At 36.4% G+C, this 19,719-nt stretch overlaps 1 protein-coding gene across 3 annotated transcripts in view; it reads right to left on the bottom strand.

Moving 5' to 3' along the window:
* LOC150108371 (pleckstrin homology domain-containing family G member 7-like) overlaps positions 1-19,719 on the bottom strand; it is a 289,192-nt gene that overhangs the window by 129,958 nt on the left and 139,515 nt on the right. For all 3 annotated transcript variants that reach the window (XM_090390719.1, XM_090390718.1, XM_090390720.1), the window contains 3 exons: positions 16,931-16,974; positions 13,929-14,036; positions 9,730-10,242 (listed from right to left, as the gene is read on the bottom strand). In XM_090390719.1, coding sequence (XP_090246845.1) covers positions 9,730-10,242; positions 13,929-14,036; positions 16,931-16,974 — 665 coding nt within the window. The remainder of the gene's footprint in view (positions 1-9,729; positions 10,243-13,928; positions 14,037-16,930; positions 16,975-19,719) is intronic.

A 19,719-nucleotide genomic window follows, 5' to 3' on the forward strand; every position in this document is an offset into this window, starting at 1 on the left:
ATAAAGTGAGGGGTAATCCCAACACAGGTACTGCTGGCTACAGGCAACTGAGAATTCACCTCAGGAATCTCCAGCTGACGGATATCTGGAGGGCTCACAATCCTTACTGTCGGGATTATACGTGGACAGGCCAAGGTATCGGCACACGGCTCGACCGGTTCTACTTATCACCCTCCCTTGTCTCCAGATCCGAAGCTATAAGGCACGTTGAAATTAATTATACCATCTCAGACCACAAAATGGTTGTGCTCACGTATCATCCACTAGAAGCAGTAGAAGTTGGTCCAGGCCCCTGGAAGTTACCACCAGACTTCCCGTCCTTGTTCTTGGCTAAGTTTAACCAACTGTGCTCCACTTGGAGCACCGCTGGCTGGGACGGACGCGTGGGCACAACTAAAATCTAACATCAAAGAAAACATGATAAAATGAGGCCTAGAACGTGCCTTCCTCAGCAGATCTCGGCTTCGTGATCTATACAAGGAAAGAAGCTGGTTCGTGGCAGCCAACGCCAAGGCTTTCCATGTCACAACGCTATCCGTGACATTAATTTCGACATTGAAGCAGAGAGACAGAAGCAGGTGGAAGAAAACACCAAGATCCGACTCCACCTCTGCTCGGAAGACAGGCAATCGGCTGCTTTCTACAACAGGGGCTACGTCAATTTTCGACAGGAGCGAACCATCACCACCATCGCTGAAGGCGGATGTACCTACACCACAACACCCGACATCCTGAAAGCCTTCTGGAGGTACTACAACAACCTCTACCAGGAAAACAGTACCCCCCAGGATTACTCCTGTTAGAATATTGACCCCTTCCCTATGCACATCCAAGCAGGGTTGGTTGCACCAATCACAGCGGCCGAAGTGACATCAGCCTTCAAGTAGTGCCTTATGAAGAAAGCACCTGGGCCAGACGGGCTAAGCACAGAACTATCGAGAAGCCTGGGACTACATCCTCCCCATTCTCGTGGTACTATTCAACAACTTTCTCAACACAGAACGTGCCGCTAGAATTCGTGGAATGCCATACAGTATTCATCCCCAAAGCCAACAGGGATCCAGCCAACATCAAAAACTAGAGGCCCATCAGTCTGTCGAACACGGACTACAAGATCCTCGCCCGTGTTCTCAATGACAGACTGAAGCTGGGGATGAGATGCATCATCAACAGCACACAAGTGTATGGTGTTCCTTGCCGATCGATGGAGTTTAATCTCGGATGAGGATCCGAGACTCCTTTCTGAGTCTCGACAGCGACACAGCGTCCTTTCTGTTTAACATCCTGCAGAAAGTCGGGGTCAGCAGTGGAATGCTTTCCATCATCAGAGGAAGCTACATGAACAGCTCCACCTGCCTCCTTGTCAACGGACACCTTTCGGACCCCATTAACATCCAGAAAGGAGTCAAACAAGGGTGTCCCCTCAGTCCGCTGCTCTTTGCTATCCCTGGGGTGCCCACCATGTCCTCTGCATATGCAATTACTTTGGAGTCATCCGTGGTGAGCGGTAGTGGAATCACTCTCACAGGGACAATGACTCCATACAGAACTTCTTCAACATCTTAGAGGTTCAAAGTGTCGGGGTTAACACCCAACCCCGACAAAACTAAGATCAAGACATATGGAGTCTGGGGCCTAAACAACATCCCCATGGGTCTTGTCCCTACAGGAGAGCCACTCACCATCCTGGGGTCCCATTTGCAGCAGAGCCCGTGCTCGACGTTCAACAACTTATCAACACCACAGTCGAGCGTCTCAAGGACTGGACAAACGGACAGCTGTCGCTCTCCTCCAGTGCTACTGTGATCAAGACCATCTTGTGCCATATGTACCAGCACGTCGTGAATATAACAAACATTAGCGAGGATCAAGAACTCCGGCTTTGCAGGAACCCCCCTGAAGTTCTTCTGGGGCAGTCTACGCCAGGAGGTTGACATGAAGATCCTTCAACTTCTGGAGAAGCTGGGGCTTCGGCCTCCTCGTCCTTAACATCAAATATCCAAGCAATACCACCTTCCATCTTAGCAGGATACTACAGACCAACCATCCCTGCAGCTATCCTGTGCGGTATTTCTTAGGCTTTAAGCTTCCCTTTTTTGGGATCCCAGCCCACCAGGGTCCCGAGGCAGACATTGTTCCAGAGGATTGCAACAGACTTTGCCAGCTAGTACAACAGCTCCGCTCGTTGAGTGTCAACACTGCCGGGATCCGGAACAGCAAGATGTGGTACGATCATCTCTTTAACATCCTTCGTACTGACGTTCCAGATCTAGGAATCAACAACAACGACATCCTCTCCGGCCACCTCTCTAAACATCGAGGTTACCCGTCGAGAAAGGACCTGGCCTGGAGGATAGCCTATGGACACCTTCCAGTCAACGTGAATAGATGATGGTTCAACAACAACTGGACTAGAAGCCCGGGCTTCTGAACACGGGGCTTCTGCCGGAGCCCGGACACCATAGAGCACGCCTTTTACGTGTGTCCCATTTCCATCTTCATCTGGAGGAAGCTAAGTGACGTGCTCCGCATCCCCCTCCTACTGCAGGAGCAAGTGATCTTCCTGCAGTTCACTCCACCAGCTAACAACAGGCAGAAGTTACTAATATTCATCATCAATGAATTTAAATATCACATCTGGAAGGTAAGGAAAAAATTTTTCAATTATGCTAATCCTCCCAGTCTGTTGGATCTCTCTTGGGTCGTCCTCTACACGTTCTATGGTTCCTTAAGGAGGATTTTACATCTCGAGAGAGAGAGGCTTTGGGTGACACCAGATTTAACAACAAGTTCACCTCCAATCCTGTGTAATGTCAGAAATAACACCATCAAGTTCTGTTTGCTACTGCTTTAACATCTCCATCTGCAGCAGCATCTCCACTCTTAGCCATGTCTTTGGTCTTTGCGTCCAGTCTGAGGTCTCGTTTGGTCCTTGGTCTCCCACGGAGGTAACTCGGATGAAGAACCCAGGCAGCGCAGGCCTACTCGAGGCGGACTGCCCTGAAGGGGCGAGTCACCTAGGCACCGGCACCCTACCTCCCCACCTGCCCTTCCCATCCTATTCCGCTTCCTCTCCCCCCCCCCCCAGCACCCCACCTTGACCTCTCTGTCACCTCCTTACCCCTCTTTTCCTTCTCTTCGGGGACACTCTGACCCCTTTATTTTTCAATAGGCCGATGATGGGTTTTTTCTTTACTCTCACCCACCTCAAAAAAGGTTGAAACCGGTCTGGGTAGTGACCTCTTCTCATATTGTAAAACTATATATTTACATCTCTTAGGAGCTGGGTTTTACATTATGAAAGAATATTAAAGTTCGTGAGGGAGCTTGCTCCACCTTTGCATGGAGTTGCCCTGGTGTTGTACTATCCAAGTGATCATTTACACTTGGTTCCGCCGATAATTTTTTCGGCGTTGAAACTCTATGGATGTCGATGGATTTCGACCCGAGTTTCGTACCCGGCTATAAAATAAAACGGGATTTAACATCTCGCTCTTAATTGATATTTCACTTTGCTTACTTCAAAAGTTGAAGGAGCTGAATTTAAATCCCGAGAACATTGTTAGTTTTTGCGGTGATAATGCTAATATACTAATATAAATCTTGGTATTAATCAGAGTGTATTTACAGAATTAAATAAATTTAATAAGGATTTAATAGATATGGAGTGTCTTTGCCATGTCTTACACATTGCAACAAGAAAAGCTACAAGCTGTTTAGAAGTTGATATAGAATCTGTAATTTTAAAAACATATAATGAATTTAGTTCACATAGTAAAAGGTTAGAAAATTTAAAAGAACATTATGCATTTTGCGACCTAGAATATTTAGATCTAATGCGCCATGTTCCTATAAGATGGTTGTCACTCCTTCCAGCAGTAGATAGGCTAAACTAAAAATTTGAGCCAGTGAAAAACTATTTTCCATCTTTGGAAAGATGTCCACCTATTTTACAAGATTTTTTTTTCGAACGAATTAGCTGAAGTCTGCCTTTCTTTCTTTTCAAATGCAGCAACCTATGTCCAAAACGTAATTTGTAATCTAGAGCAGGATGGTCCAATTATAACAGAACTATTTAACCTAATGGCCAATCTAAGAAACTCTCTACTTTCTAAATTAAATGATCATTTTTATGGATTCGTTACTATACAAAAAATTGAAATTTTGTCGCAAACCAGTAGAGATAAATTTGTTTAAGAAAAGGGCAGACGATTTTCTGAAAACTTTAATTCAGTATATTGAAAAAATATTTAGTTTTGAAAATAATGAGTATCTTAATATATTGAAATTACATGAAGTGGCACATTTTGATCTTTTCTTAAAAGTTATAGATTTATTTAAAATTCCAATATTAATATTGATTTGCTATATGAAGAGTACGTCCTGTTAAAATCGTTCCGTAAAAATATTGACACAAAAGAACTCAAAAATATCATAGATATTTGGATAAAAATTTTAAATGCATACACGATATACCTAATATTGAAAAAATTATTAATTTTATTTTTGCTTTGCCTCACTCAAATGCAATGAGTGAGCAAGTATTTAGCTTAATGCTCAACTCTTGGAAAAAAGGATAGGAACAGATTAGACCTTAAAACTGTTGAGGGAGAATTACTGGTGAAAACCAATTACAATATGTCATGCAAAGAATTTTCTGCAGTTGTATTAAAAAATGAAAAATTGCTAAAAGAAATTCGCTCGAATAAAAAATATTGTTAGCTACTAAATACTTCTCTTTTGATAAAATAAATCAGGTTTACTGAATTTATATTGTAAATGATTATGCAAAGCATATCATGAGAATATTTCTAAAAGTTTACATTAGTGTTCATAACTGCCAAAATAAAATATTTAAATTTTGTTTAAAGACTTGCTATGAATTTGACTAATTGTACCAAAATTTGATCAACTCTGTGTTTCATGCATTTGTATATTGTGAAAATCTACAAATATAAAAATAAAATAATCTTATTATAATTGTTCGTTCTTTATGTTTGATAGTGCGATTATCCCCAAGGCCAATAATGAATACCCCAAAACCAAATTTTTAATCTGGTCACCCTACCTATGACTGATCTGTAACGATCGCTAATTCAAGTAGTATAGAAATCGAAGACACGACGCAACATAAATAAAACAATTAATTTTAAGTAGGAAAAGATTTTTGGAAATTTTTCTAGTGTTTTTTCCTTTTTCTTTGTGGGGTGTAAGGTCCCTTGGCCCCCACTCTGAGTGCGCCACTGACAGAAACTATAAAAGTTTCGTACGAAATTTGACCAGAGAGCTTACGGGAATACATTCGCCGGCATTTATATAATTTTGCATCGCCGAAATGAAGCCTTTTGGCTCTTTATTTTAATAAATCTTTTATTTTTATTTATTTATTTCTGGAAATCGTTTGTTCGGTAGGCTCCGCTATTTACATCTCCGCAGCTAAGCAAATTTCTGCGACGTGTTAAATAGAAGAAGACGTTTCTAATCTTAATTATTAGTAGATAATAATATATTAGTAGATAATAATATATTAGTAGATAATTTAATTATTAGTAGATGTTTATGTGTGTTATGGACTATTCTATTAATGAAAACCCGAGCTTCTTCCTAGAGAAGAGGTCAAAAGAGTTCCACTAAATAAAGTTTTACTATTCATCAACTAGAGGAAATTTTATTCTTAGGCTTTTTTTTTTTTTTTTTTTTCGGTTCTCTAGTTTATCGATCCTTGACACAGATTAGTAAGGTCGAAGGTGGAGATTAAAGTGATTAAAAAAAAAAAATTAAACACTAGTAAGTGCCATTTTGAGGAATATTAAATCACAGATTTAGTTATGTTTATATCAAAATGAAAGAATATGATAAGCCCAAGTTAAAAATAAATGAAATAAAGGAAAATTTTTCTTTTATGATGAAGAATCAATTTCAAATTTTGGAGAATGAGAAACTGAAAAGTGGGAAAAAAAGAAAGCTCAGAAAATACGATAGAAAGGAAAAGGAGAAGGCGGGGGGGGATTTAGTATAGTATATAACAACAGTGGTGGCTCGTACACAAGCACTACGACACTGCAGCACCCCCAAGAAAAAAATGAAAAAATTAAATTTTGTTTGTGTTTATAAATAATAACAATGCTTACAACATTATATAAATGCAATACAACATGTTAAAGGTTACACCTTATGTTTCGACAGTGATTGAATAGTTAATAATTAGAATTGTTCGATTAACGCTTTAGATTAAGACACAAATGCACTGCGATCTAACGCAGTGTCGGAATTATCACATTCAGCCAATTGCAGCTAGACTCGCAGATATTCGTTTGCTCTTCTCATTGCACGTTAAAAGTAATTCCGACACTGTTCCTTTGGGCAGTGTATCGTATGCTTGCGCGCGTTATTTCTGTGAGATACGAAACTTTTATTATTGGTGCGTGTTCGTGGTGAGGGTGAAATATTTTTGGTAAATCTTATTTTATTATATGTTAAAATAACATATAATTATTTATTTATTATAGATACAAGGCTGAATTATGACGAGCGTCACTGTTGAAAATACGAAAAGAATTATATTTTTTCAATTATCGTTACACGAAACAAATACACTGCGAACTAACGCAGTGTCAGAATTATCGCGCCAATTGCAGCTAGACTCGCCGATATTCGTTTACGCTTGTCATTGCACGTTACAAGTGATTTCGACACTGCCCGTTTGGGCAGTGTCGCTCACAGATAAATTGTATGCATGCCGCGTTATTTCTGTGAGATAGGAAACTTTTATTATTGGTGTTTGTTCGTGGTGAGGATGAAATATTTTTAATAAAGCAATTTTAATATGTAAATTTATTTATTAATAAATTGGTATATTCCAAGGAAAATATGCTCTGAAAGACGGTAGCAAGAAAATTCAATAAGAGATAAAAATGATGTGCTGATAACTAAAGTGGATAAGATTGTTGAAAAATGGAGAGAGCACTTTGATGAGATTTTAAATATAGAAGACAACATAACTGAATAACAAGAAGTAGAATAATGGAGAACCTCGTGTAAGTATGGATTTATGATATATACATGACACTAGAACCAATATCTAAAAATGAAATAATGAACGAGGTAGTGAAGATGAAGAGTAGAGAGGCACGTGACCATGATAATATAGCCATAAAAATGCTTGAGGCATCTACGCTGCTGATAGACTGCAAGTTTTCTTTAATAATGTGATAGAGAATGAAAGTACCAAGACAGTAAAAAGAAGCAATAATAACCATAATTCCAAAGAAAGACAAAATCTTATTAAATGTGAAAACTGCAAGGGAATTTGTCTGTTGTTAGTGCCCGCAGTTTTTTTTTTAATTTTTGATAAATAGAATTAAAAAAAGGAATAGAAAAGATATTAAGACAGTAATTTGATTTTAGAACGGGTAGAAGTACTATACATCACATTTTTATTTTAAGGAACATTGAAAAAGTACACAATTTAGGAATTAATATACTTAATATACCTTTATCAGTAAATACAAGTTTACTGATACAGTAAATCCAACTACCAATGCTTTTGACAGTATTGGTAGTTGGATTTTGACAGTATTGGATACTTATTAGAAGTATGGAATTGATGATAAATATGAGAGAATACGGATAGGTAAAGGCACAAAATTTAAAATGCTGCGTTTGAAAATTTAACATTGACCAACGTACAGTAAGTAAAAGTTTTACCATTTTTTTATGTTGGTCCCACCCAAGAAAGGTTATTTGTGGCAAAAATGCGTTTTAATTACATTTCTAGTACCGAGTGAGACCACCTCTGGCCTGAATGACAGCAACTATTATCCTTCCAATGTTTCAACAAATTTCTGATACATTCGCAACAGGTATATTCTTCCATTCCTCGCGCAAAGCTAACCCCATTGCTGATACTGATGACGATCGCTGTTATCTGAAGCGAATCGTCCTAAATATGTTCGATGGACTCTGAGCTGGCCAGCCAAACAGTTCAACAATATTTTGAGGAAACCAGTCTCAGACATGCAAAGCAATATGGCATTGAACGTTGTTGTGCTGAAACATGTAAGGGTCACTACCGAAGTACTTCCACAGTGTCGGAAGCATTAGGTTGTCCAAGATGTCCAGGTAGAAGTTATGGTTTTGGGCATGTCCACCAATGAACCAAGGCTCATCCAATTGAAACATCTCCCATACCATTACCGAGCCTTCCACCAAACTTGACAGTTGGAATGATGCAGTCCTGCCCAGAACCGTACTCCAGGTAATCTCCAAATCCAAACATGACCATCATAATGAAACATTTGAAAGCATGATTAGTCGCTCCACAGAACTCTTTTTCAATCATCTACTGATCAAGAACAGTGCGAAAGACATCAGTACAAACAGCATTTAGCATTGGGGGGAGGGAGGATGATGTGTGACTTGTTTGCAGCAGCTCTACCATGGTAACGTATAGCACACAACTCTCTGTGGACAGTTCTAGTGTTCAGACATCCCCTCAGCATTTTCCAGGTTGACAGTGAGGTCCACCGCTGATGACGTACAGGATGCTCGAACATTCCCAGACAGAGCTCGTCAGCTCTGCTGTTTTCAAAATCGTGGCTTCAGCCTGCAAGCACCCAAAATAGGCCCTTTATAGAACTCCAAAAGATCCTTTGTTTTCCCCATTGTGATCAACACTATTGTAGCATTCTTAAATAGTTGACTAGAAGATGTGGTGTCACACATGGCCATGTATTTTGCATATACACTGCATAAGTGATGATTATGCACATCTGCTTAAAGGCTTCAATTCAGTGGCCAGTATGTATTATCAGCCTGGTTATGATTGGATCATGTAGCCATGCTCAGTGAGCTGCAGGCTAGAATCAATATTATCTAGTAAGAGATTATATTGATCCACCCTTACTAGACCACCTGCTTCTTTAGAACTAGAGATGGATAATTATTATAAATTCCACATCTAATCACTAGAGCAAGTTTTCCAGATTATCTAATCCAGAAAGGGGGGGGGGATTGGATAAAGCTATCAGTGATTCCAAAGGCATCTGACGAAGATAATATGGCAGACAATTGCCACCATCTAGTAGTCACTAACTTTAAACTACGTATTATTATCTGAAATAGCATTCGTTTCACACAACTCACACTATTTCAGACAACATATATACGGTTTATATTTCGTTTACATGAGAAAATTAGACCTGTGTAGCTCAATGGAAATGGGCGCTTGCATCCTCTGCTAGGGTGCCCAAAGATGGACTTAAGTTCAAGTCTAGTCGGCGACTGGAGGAACTTTTTCTAAGCCTTTCTTCGACGGGTTCCCGATTAATCTCTGGTAAGGTCAAGCAGGTTTAAAAGACCCGCTTGGCCCCCGAAAACTCGGTTTTTTCGTCCAGTAAACTCCAGGAAATCGACCGTAGAACCCACATTATTTCAGACAAGAACATATCCTATTAGAGTTAGGTACCAAGAGATGCCAATACTTGTTTGCCAGTTTCTTCATCAGTCGCCGCTTATAATTAGTGATAGTCTTGAGCCTGCTATCTCTGATCGGATACTGGTGGAGATTGAATTGCTTACTCAATTTCCAAAAGCTAGATAGGGTTAAAAAAAAGATCTATTCTACTCCTTATAAGGGAATAAAAGGCATTAGCTGATTTATTTTATTTTATTTGTTAGGAGAAAATCAAATATACCATGAATGATTACAATAATGAAACACAAACTTACGTTTTTCAACACCATAAGATGGTCATAGAGAAACATGCATTCACTTTGGAACAAATCCCATAAGGCCTCTCGTCTTTTAATCTCGTTTTTTGATATCGTCTGATTCCACCAGGTGTTGATCTGATTCTCAATCTCATCCAGCGTCTGATGGAGCTGACCGCCATGAGTTTCTTCTCGAGAAGACTGTCGTTCTATTGATTGTGTAGGATCATCATTCGCCATTTTACACCCATTTGCTAATTCACTAGTGTCCGACAGGTGTCGTTGTCTCTCGCTGTCAGCGATGACATTGGAAGCCAAAGGTTGGTCATTGAAGGATGGATTGTTCTTGGTCGCATGGATTTCTGCACTAGTAACCTCGCTGGGTTTATTAGGAGGGGATTCGTCTGATAAAGTCCTCCTCCAAGTCGAAAGAGAAGGCTGGCATTGGTCCTCGTCTTTGCTTTGTTGACCACAACCTTGAAGACGCTGGCGGTCTTGGATTAACATGACAAACTCTGTCCACTGCATTCCCTATATAGAAAATTAATGCACACTAAATAAAGGTAACACATGCACGCAAGTCTGTTATTATTAAGCTCTCTCTCGTTTTTTTATTTTATTATTTTATTTTTTTTTTTGTACTCTTAGTAAGCGTCAACGATACCGTTGATTGGTGTCTATGATAATAATCTAGAAGTTATGGTTATACGCTGTACGGTTATACGCTATGGCTGTACGCTGAATTATAATTTTATATTACTTAAAGTAACAAAAGTACGTCTTTAGAAAAATTCTTTAAATTTTTTTTTACTCTCTTAGAAGCAACCTTAACAAAGGCACAAAAGTGCGTATAAAATAAAAATAGGTATTTTTTCAGTGCTACGTTTGTTAGACATTCCCTTCGAATAAATAGCTCTGACACATATCGATGTGGAAGTAGTGATTTAATTTTTTCTTTGTTGGGGCGCTGTAGTTGCATTTTATACACATCTTTATTTTGATTCAGCTAATAAGCCTTACTAGCAAAAGACCAGTTTTTTTTTTTTTTCCAGGAATTTTTATTCTGAATTTAATACAGAAATATATTCTCTACGAGGCATTTTTAATTAAAATGTTATAGAAATCTCGCGTATTTTTTCAAAGTCGAAAAATAGTAGCGTTATAACAGAAACTTTTTTGTTGTTGTTGTTGTTTATAGTGCAAAAACCAGAATAAATTTTGTGCCTAGAACTTAATGTGATATTTTCTTTCGAGTGCTGATAAATGATCAATTTTCAAATGTACCTAAATGAAACTTTATCTCAATGAAATTCATCTAGTATGAAGCCTTTCATATACACTTTTACATAAAGTATATTAGCATAAACATTATTAACCCCCTCACCTACCCCCCCCCCCCCTTCAAATTTCATAACAGTGAAGGGAAAGAAGACCGGTTTGACCTTAATGATTTGCCAGTCCGCGGATAATGTGGTGAGTTGCACAAACGGTTTAACCATTAAATTAGTGCAGGGACGTATAAGATTAATGTGCACTATATCAGTATATCAAACTGATGATAAAATTTGATTTCTATGACGTTGTTAGAGCAAAGACTAACCTACTTTTTTAAAAATAAATGGACATTCATGCGCTCTTATAATAAATCTGAGCTTCTAGAACGCTCGCAGTCTATTACGAAATCCTGTTTTTCCATTAAGTACTTTGAATGTAAACAATTAAGAGAGAGAGGCTAAGAAAATAAAAAACTAAATAACCTCTCAGCTTTCAAAATGGTATATAGGTAACCTAAAACCCTTTGAACTAAAGAAGCTTATGTTTCGAAATGCAGGTCGAAGAACGCTATTATTTGATTATACGTTCGATAAACAAGTTGCTATGTGGTATTAAAAATAAGTATGACGGAATTAATGATGAAAATTCATTACCATTCAACAAACTTTTCGAAATTAAATTTTCTTTGAAATCATTCATTCTCTCCCCCCCCCCCCAAGTAATCGACACTAAAAAAATATTTTTTTTTTTTTTACAGATAATTAATAGTACATTAGTGATTAGGATTGAAAACTTCTAAAAAGACAGCATACTGGAATATATATATATATATATATATATATATATATATATATATATCAGTACTAACAATCCACAATTGTTAGTACTGATGTCAGAGAACGCTCCATTTGTACCTTCCTCCTGTATTAAACATCTTGTTTTGGGTAACCTTATATTATTTCCTTAGGCCTTAATATTTTCCGCTAAACTTCTATTCTATAAGATGTGGTTAATCAGCAGAGATGGGAATTCTACAGCGGTAGCCCGTAAGTCATGACACATTCCGTAGAAAGAACTCGTCTTTGTGAAACCCAAAATAGGAAGCATTTAAGTGGTGTCGTTTTTCGTAACTAATAAAAAATCTGGTGATGTTAAAAAACTTATGCAGTTGCTTCACAAAGACGGGCCATTTTCTACGGCATTTTCCATTGACTTGCATTGGCCAACCTGTACAAGTGAATGAAGGTAGCATGTATCAAGAAATGTCAAGAAAGACTCGGAAGTAATGCAACTCAATATGAAAAATGTAAACGTTGTATTGTATGAAGCATGTGCTATATACGTTCTATATATATCACTGGGAAATTATTAAAAAATCCTACTTAATTCTTCCAATATTTTGTGTTCTTAGTCACCGAGGGACATCTTCAGGGAGTACAATATAAAACTTGTAACATACACGAAGGCAACACAAAATAAGTGAAACTCGTCGAATAAAGATTAGTTTGGGAAGTCTTATGCATCCACATTTATTCAGACAGAGCTGATTTCTGAAGGCAGCTGCACATTCTATAAACAGTCTTTCTCTTCTAAACTCCATCTGATGGTGCATGATGTATTTTGTTTTCTAACTGATTCATCTAAAGCAGGGGTCGACAACGTTTTCAAACTCGCGGGCCACATTAAACTTTTATTTTTAATAATCGGGCCGCACGCGTTTGTTTAAGCGAAAATAGCGAGTGAAAAAAATGCTTAATTATCAATTTTTATTATATCAATCTTAAAAAAACACAGAAAACGCGGTTGACTTCAGCCAAGTTGCACAGCGATAAAATTATTTTTGATTTATTATTCATATTATAAAATGTATTATTTAAATAATTCAACATACGAGCCACATGCCATGTAAGTATTAGCAACCTTTTATGGGCCGCCGGTTGCTGACCTCCTGATCTAAAGCATAGTCTACAACACCCGATTGACCATAGTGTATACCACAAGTGCACACCTTAACATTAGAATGTCAATGCGTATTTAGAATGTAAACTTAGACAGTATATACTTAGTATAAGTATATACTTAGAACTACTGCAATCTACATGAGAGGTTGTTTCCTATTGATAATATAAGCTTGAACTGATTTTTTCAACAAGATTGGTGTATCAAGCTCAGAAAAGATATGCTAGACGTAGTTTTATAACCAAAACATTTACAACCTCTGGATTTGAGCCGATGGCAATCTGAGCGTTGATGTTGACACATGCTATAAGATAGCACTGCCAAGTTCGAAACTGCATTTAAAATAGGTGGTGATGGATTGCTGCTGTTCATAGCGTTTGAGGAAAGTAGCAGAGCTAGGAAGTGGAGTAAATCGATAAGGGTGGAATTGTTAATTAAAGATATTGAAATAGCAACTAATTATTCATAAAACAAGAGCAGAACGTAACGGTGAACATTAACATAAGTTGAAGTTTCAACTTAACAACAAAGTATTTTTTGCAGGTTTTTTTTTTTTTTTTTGAGCAAGCAAAGACAAACAAGTTTGTTGTCAGATGGGGAGTGTTTCACTGACGAGAAGAGAATGAAACTTTTCAGAAACTGTATGGAAGTGCACATAAAAGTATGCACACATCTCATTTATAAACAGACTTTAATTAGAATCCCGATTATTTGAAGGAAAAAAAAGTCTGAACACTTTTCCTCTACTAATGTTTAAGATACTGCGCAAATAATTTTCTGAACCGAATTTTTAGCGATAAGATTTAAAAAAAAAAAAACATTTTACTACGTCATCACAAAAATTGAAAAACACAACGATGTTGGATGGATTTGATTCCTAAGGCAAACACTTTTTCCTCCTTCAAAATAAATAACTAATTCCCTGGATGCAACTTTTAGAATTATGGTAATTTTAACCAAATCACATACAGAACTGTACTTACTTTGTACTTGGACAGCTGTTCATCTACGAATTCCGACGGCTGAAGACTACTCAGGACTTCCTCTAGACCACACAAGGATTCTGACTTGCTTCGGCTCGCCCTGTCAAACTGAACACACATATGGATGGACAGTCGGTAGATTCAGAACACTTTTACATTGAACATTTTACATATTACTACGTATATATTCATATTTGCATAAGGTGCGATTCATTATGTAATCAGATTGTATCTTTCATATCAAAGAACGAATTTGGTACTCATTAAAATATAGTTGTATAGATTTCACTTATTATTATTATATTTTTGCATATGGGGACAAAAATCATGATTTGTTAGTCAAAGAGTATTTGGTTAAAAAAAATAAATTTCTTTTTCCTCATTTAATGCCTAAAAATTTTTATTTTATTTTATTTAGTTAGTTTCGAGGATGATGTTTCATTTTCTACCACCATGAGGCGCACGTGGCTGTTAATTATTGTTTGTTGTTGTTAGCACTTCAGATCAAGTGTAATCATATCTGTTGTTAGGGCCACAGATGATCACAAATCGCAGTATTTAAAAGTCCACTGCAGCCAATATTTATTTTCATTCAATTCTTAATCGATTTTCTGAACAAACATAGAAATATTTTTCATTTTCTCTCCGTTTGTGAAGACATCAAACGATATGCCATAATTTCCTTAGTAGATAGCTATCTACTAAGAAAATTATGCAATATTTTCTCTGTTCTGTTCACTCTTGTGTACTTTCACAGTGTAAACAATTTCTCCTTAACAGAACGAAAGAGCGTTCGTTTTCGAAGGTAAGGAAATAAAATACTTTTTGAGATTAAATCTCGTTTTTGATCAAATAATTCATAATATTACACTTGAGCTAATAAAAATGACTCATTTTTTATATAATATAAATGGTTTGTATATAATGGCTTGTTTCGAAATTATTATGCGAATTAGTTTACAGAATCATACTAAAGCCTTTAATAAAAAATAAATAAATAATCCTCTAACACCTTTTATTCTCCAAAGGAGTAGAAACTTCGCGAATGATTTTGCATTCAGATCTTATTACAACTTAGTTTACTATGCTGATGAAAAAAAAAAAAAACTTTTTTTTAAAATATATTTTTTATAAGGATTATTCACAAATTCTGCACAAAATAAACGTTTCTACAAATTCTATAAATTTGCAAAATTCATTTTTGACTACAAAATTAACATAGATATAATGCAGCAGTCCGGACTATTTATACAGGTCTCTGGATATCATAATGTGTCAATGAAAATTATAAATATAAATCTTCTAATGCCTCATAATCACTTTTATATCCACAACCTGCTAGATTATTATCTACGTATGTATGTTATGTATGGCGATGTATATTTCCAAACCCAAACTTGGATTTTTTATGTACTTCAGTATATTCTACCACCCATGTTGCTGAGTTGAGGGATTACAAACTAACACCACACACACACACACAGAGAGAGAGAGAGAGAGAGAGAGAAAGTTCCTCTGTTCGGAAACTAAAATAGAATCCTATTAATGGTGTTTCTTCTGCAGGCGTCATGAAGTTACCACTAGGCTACTCAAAGCAAAACAAACACGATGTGCTCAGAAAGAAAACTGAATCCGCGTCAACTATTGTATCTCTTTCTAGTTTAGTACAGAATGTTCTTTATATAAAAGAAAATAGTTGTCATTTTCCTTCTCAGCCAACATTGTTAAAAGGCATACGAGTTTTTTCATAAACAATAAAGTGTTGACCTATGCTTATTTTGGAACTGGTAGTTTTGATGAAATTATGTTTGCATCACAAGGGACGATATTTTTCTTGTGATAAGGAATATTATTTTCCCTACTCTATGATATATTTATTTTACCCTAGAAAAACTTTTCTCTAAGCAAGAATAGTGTATTAATCTAATTTATTCAGAAATGAAAATATACTAGATATTAACTTCATTTCGTTCTAATGCAACTGTCTGTCGAGTAGTCTCGTAATTTGCTCCAGAACCTGTGTGTAAATGTAAACATCATATTATAGAATTTTGCAAATTCTATAAATTTGCAAAACTCATTTTTGACTACAAAATTAACATAGATATAATGCAGCAGTCCGGACTATTTATACAGGTCTCTGGATATCATAATGTGTCAATGAAAATTATAAATATAAATCTTCTAATGCCCCATAATCACTGTGATTGAGTTTATATCCACAACCTGCTAGATTATTATCTACGTATGTATGTTATTTATGGCGATGTATATTTCCAAACCCAAACTTGGATTTCTTATATAGCAGAAGGCAGTGATGTCAAATAGTTTATATAATTTTGGCATAGACTAGCTGTTATAGGGCGAACAATTCAGAAGAATTTATCCAGCATTCAGAATAAATTTTGCAAACATGACGTTAAAAATTATTCGAGCCTATCACCAAAGAAGTTTTTACCACATTATGAGTATTATGGAACTAAGAACTAATTTCTCAGAACTCTTAATTTTGATCCAGGTGAACCATTTTCGAAGTGCATGTGCTTGAAGGCAAACGCTTGTGAATGATTCAACATTTCCAAAAAAACTGCTTCAATCAGGTTCCCCTTCAAGAAACAACCGCACATTCCCCTCTTAGCACTTAACACACTCCTTGACAGGTTGCATATATTCTAAAAGTATTTGATCATACGATTTAGTGTGAAGCAAGTCGCACTGGAAATGCCAATAAAGTGGTTTCTTGCTGAGTTTACTTCATAATCAAAGCGTGAAGGTGACATATTTATAAGCTTATAAGCACGAGAGCGTTGTCATCAAATATAAAGAAAAAATCGCTTATCGTGGAAATATTTTCTGATAATTAATCCTTCCTAGAATACTTTGTGAATCAAGCACAACTTATTTATATGGAGCAAGATTTACGTAATATGTGTCTTCGTAAAATATAAATTAGAAAACAATCAAAATTAGGTATGTTGTTCATAATTTATTCATATACTTACCAGCCGAAGAATGGACCAAGTATTTTTTCCTTTTCTGGTAGAATCTAAAAAAAAAATGCATAAATCACTGAGAACAGTTACAGTTTATTCTTGGATGAGTATGTAGATGAAGATATAAAAGTTAACTGCTGTTTTATTGCACTGTGTTATTCTGCTACTTACTAAAACGAATTCAGCTCTTTTGAATCTGTCTTTTGAATTAGAAATATGACTACATAAACATTTATATGTAGATCACAATGCAGGAAAGGCTGTTCAACCTGTAATATTCTATGATCTCCACTACAATTCATGTAGTACATGATAGTACATTATTACTATCTTATCTGTAAGGGCTCTAATATTATCAGATCTTACGTTTCGAACTTCTAATGCACGTTTAACTGCATCAATCCCCTAGAACTTGGGCTTCCTATGAACCTTTTTCCTTCCATCCTGACATCAAACGCTTGTTTTGTTAATCTATTCACTCCCGTTTTGTTTAAGTGGCCATATTATCTACAGTTGGTTCTGCTCACCCATACCTGAGTGCTAACAATGTCAAGTTCTTTTCTAATATAATATCTTTTCTTTTCTAATAAGTTCTTTTCTGGCATTAATACCATCTGTACACCCCACCTCTTAATATTTTTCAGAACTCCAATGTCAGTGCTCTGTAGTCTTCAATCAACTGTTTTTTTCCCCTAACCCAACTCTCAAATCCATTAGCTAATGGTTTCAACTCTGCCTTGTATACAGCTGGCTTAGTTTTTCACTTATTTATCTCCTTATTCCATAAAAATTTATTCAGTGGCTCACAGCCATATCAGTTTTACTTACTCTGTCGTCTATTTTGATATTTAACATACCATCGTCACTAAAAATTCTACCTAAATAGCTAAAATGTTTATTTGTTCTGTAGGTTCAGGATTCAAGATGGAGATGTTTTCAGTGTTCATGCCGATTTTCACAGTCTTTGCATTTTCATTTGCTGATTTTCATGCCAATTTTATTACAGGAGGTATTCGAATTAGTCAAGGAATCCTGCAGACTTGTACTGGATTGATTTAAGAATATAACATAATTTAAAGTAAAGAACCGAGAGTAGTAGTGTAATGTGTTGATGGTCGATAGTGGTGTTGTGTGTAGATGGAAGATTAAGCGGTATAGACCGTGGTGTTTACCCTGCCGCGTGAGTGCTTGGATTCTTTGGAGGTGTCACTTAATAATAAAAATAATACTTAACATATGGAATTTTGATATCAGGTTTAATACAACTTTTCTTCTATCTTCTTAAGTTCTAAAGGCTTATTTACAACTTAAATATAGATTATGTATCGCTCAATATAATGTCTCATTTACATATAGCTGTAGCGTTTTGAACTGCTTTTCTCTTGGCATTTTGTCATATGCTTTTTTTCAAATCTTCAAAGCTTGAATACAGTTCCTTGTTAAATTATTATTGTCGGCCTAGCTGGCCGCGTGGTTAATGCACCTGCTCTCAGATCAACAGGATGCGGGATAGAATCCTGCCGTAGACATAAATGCATGTAATTGTCTTTAGGTGTGAGTGAATTTCATCGCCCAATGTGGACCACTTTACCGATTGCTGGAGGCTAGAAGCAATTTGAAAGAGTTCTATGTTCGATCGCTAGAGTAGGGTCTCCAGTTATGTAAAAATTTAAAAAAAAAAAAAAAAAAAATTCCTTATCTCGCCCTAATGTACTATAGTTTTACAACCTTTTGTGGATAGGAAGTCACATAAGAAAATCTCATGATTTCTCAATTATTTGTCCTAAAGTGAAAATCTGATCTTGATATGCGGCCAGAAAGGTAGGAACATTTCTTTGTAATTCTCCTATTATTTTATTTCCCTTTTTATATATGGGAACCTATACTCCAACCATCCGAAATTTGATCGTCTGATTAGGCCTTCCGAAATGTAGTGCAGCCGCTATAAAATTTTATATCTCCATATATGAGCATTTCTTGTAGAATATCATCTACTCGATCTGCCTTTTCACATTCCAGGTTTTTTAATGACTTTTTCTGCCTCAAGTACTGACGTGTTCTCTTGATAGCCTTCACTCGAATATTTTCTACCATCGTCCTGTCACATTTTTTTTCATTTAGCAGTCTTTAAAAGTAATTACGTCAGTTATCTAAAATATCTGTGATTCGTAGTAGAAGTTCGATGTAGTGGTTGAGACAGTTGTAGGTATCCTCCCGCTATGAGTCTTCGGACTCCTTGGAGGTGTCAGGAATAATAATAATAATAATAATCTTCCTATCTTTTTTATATCACCTTTAATCATCTCTGATTCCTTTTACAGCATTCTTTTTCCCCAATTCTAATCTTTTTCACTAACCACCAGAACATTTTGCCACCTTTCTGATATTTATCTCTATATTATTATTATTATTGTTGTTATCAAACTTTCCCCACTTTGAGATACTTTTCCACATTGCTTCACTTTCTTACATTTTTTTGGTATCCTTTCAGAGCACATGCTGGCTTACTTGCTAGGAACTTTCGATACGCTTTCTTCCTTTCCATGACTGTCTCTTTTAACTCCCCGAGTTCACGTGACATGGAGTTTTATTTTTGTATCCTAGCAGAATGTTTTCTTTAAAATCTTCTAAGTCTCCAAAGTTTTATTATTGTTTTCAAACTTTTATTTATTTGAATAATATTTATTTGTGTGTGTGTGTGTGTGTGTGTGTGTGTGTGTGTGTGTGTGTGTGTGTGTGTGTGTGTGTGTGTGTGTGTGTGTGTGTGTGTGTGTGTGTGTGTGTGTGTGTGTGTATTT

The sequence above is a fragment of the Typopeltis vanoorti genome, chromosome 3 (assembly GCF_054136105.1).
Source record: "Typopeltis vanoorti isolate ZY-2024b chromosome 3, IOZ_Tvanoo_1.0, whole genome shotgun sequence".
Taxonomy (NCBI): domain Eukaryota; kingdom Metazoa; phylum Arthropoda; class Arachnida; order Uropygi; family Thelyphonidae; genus Typopeltis; species Typopeltis vanoorti.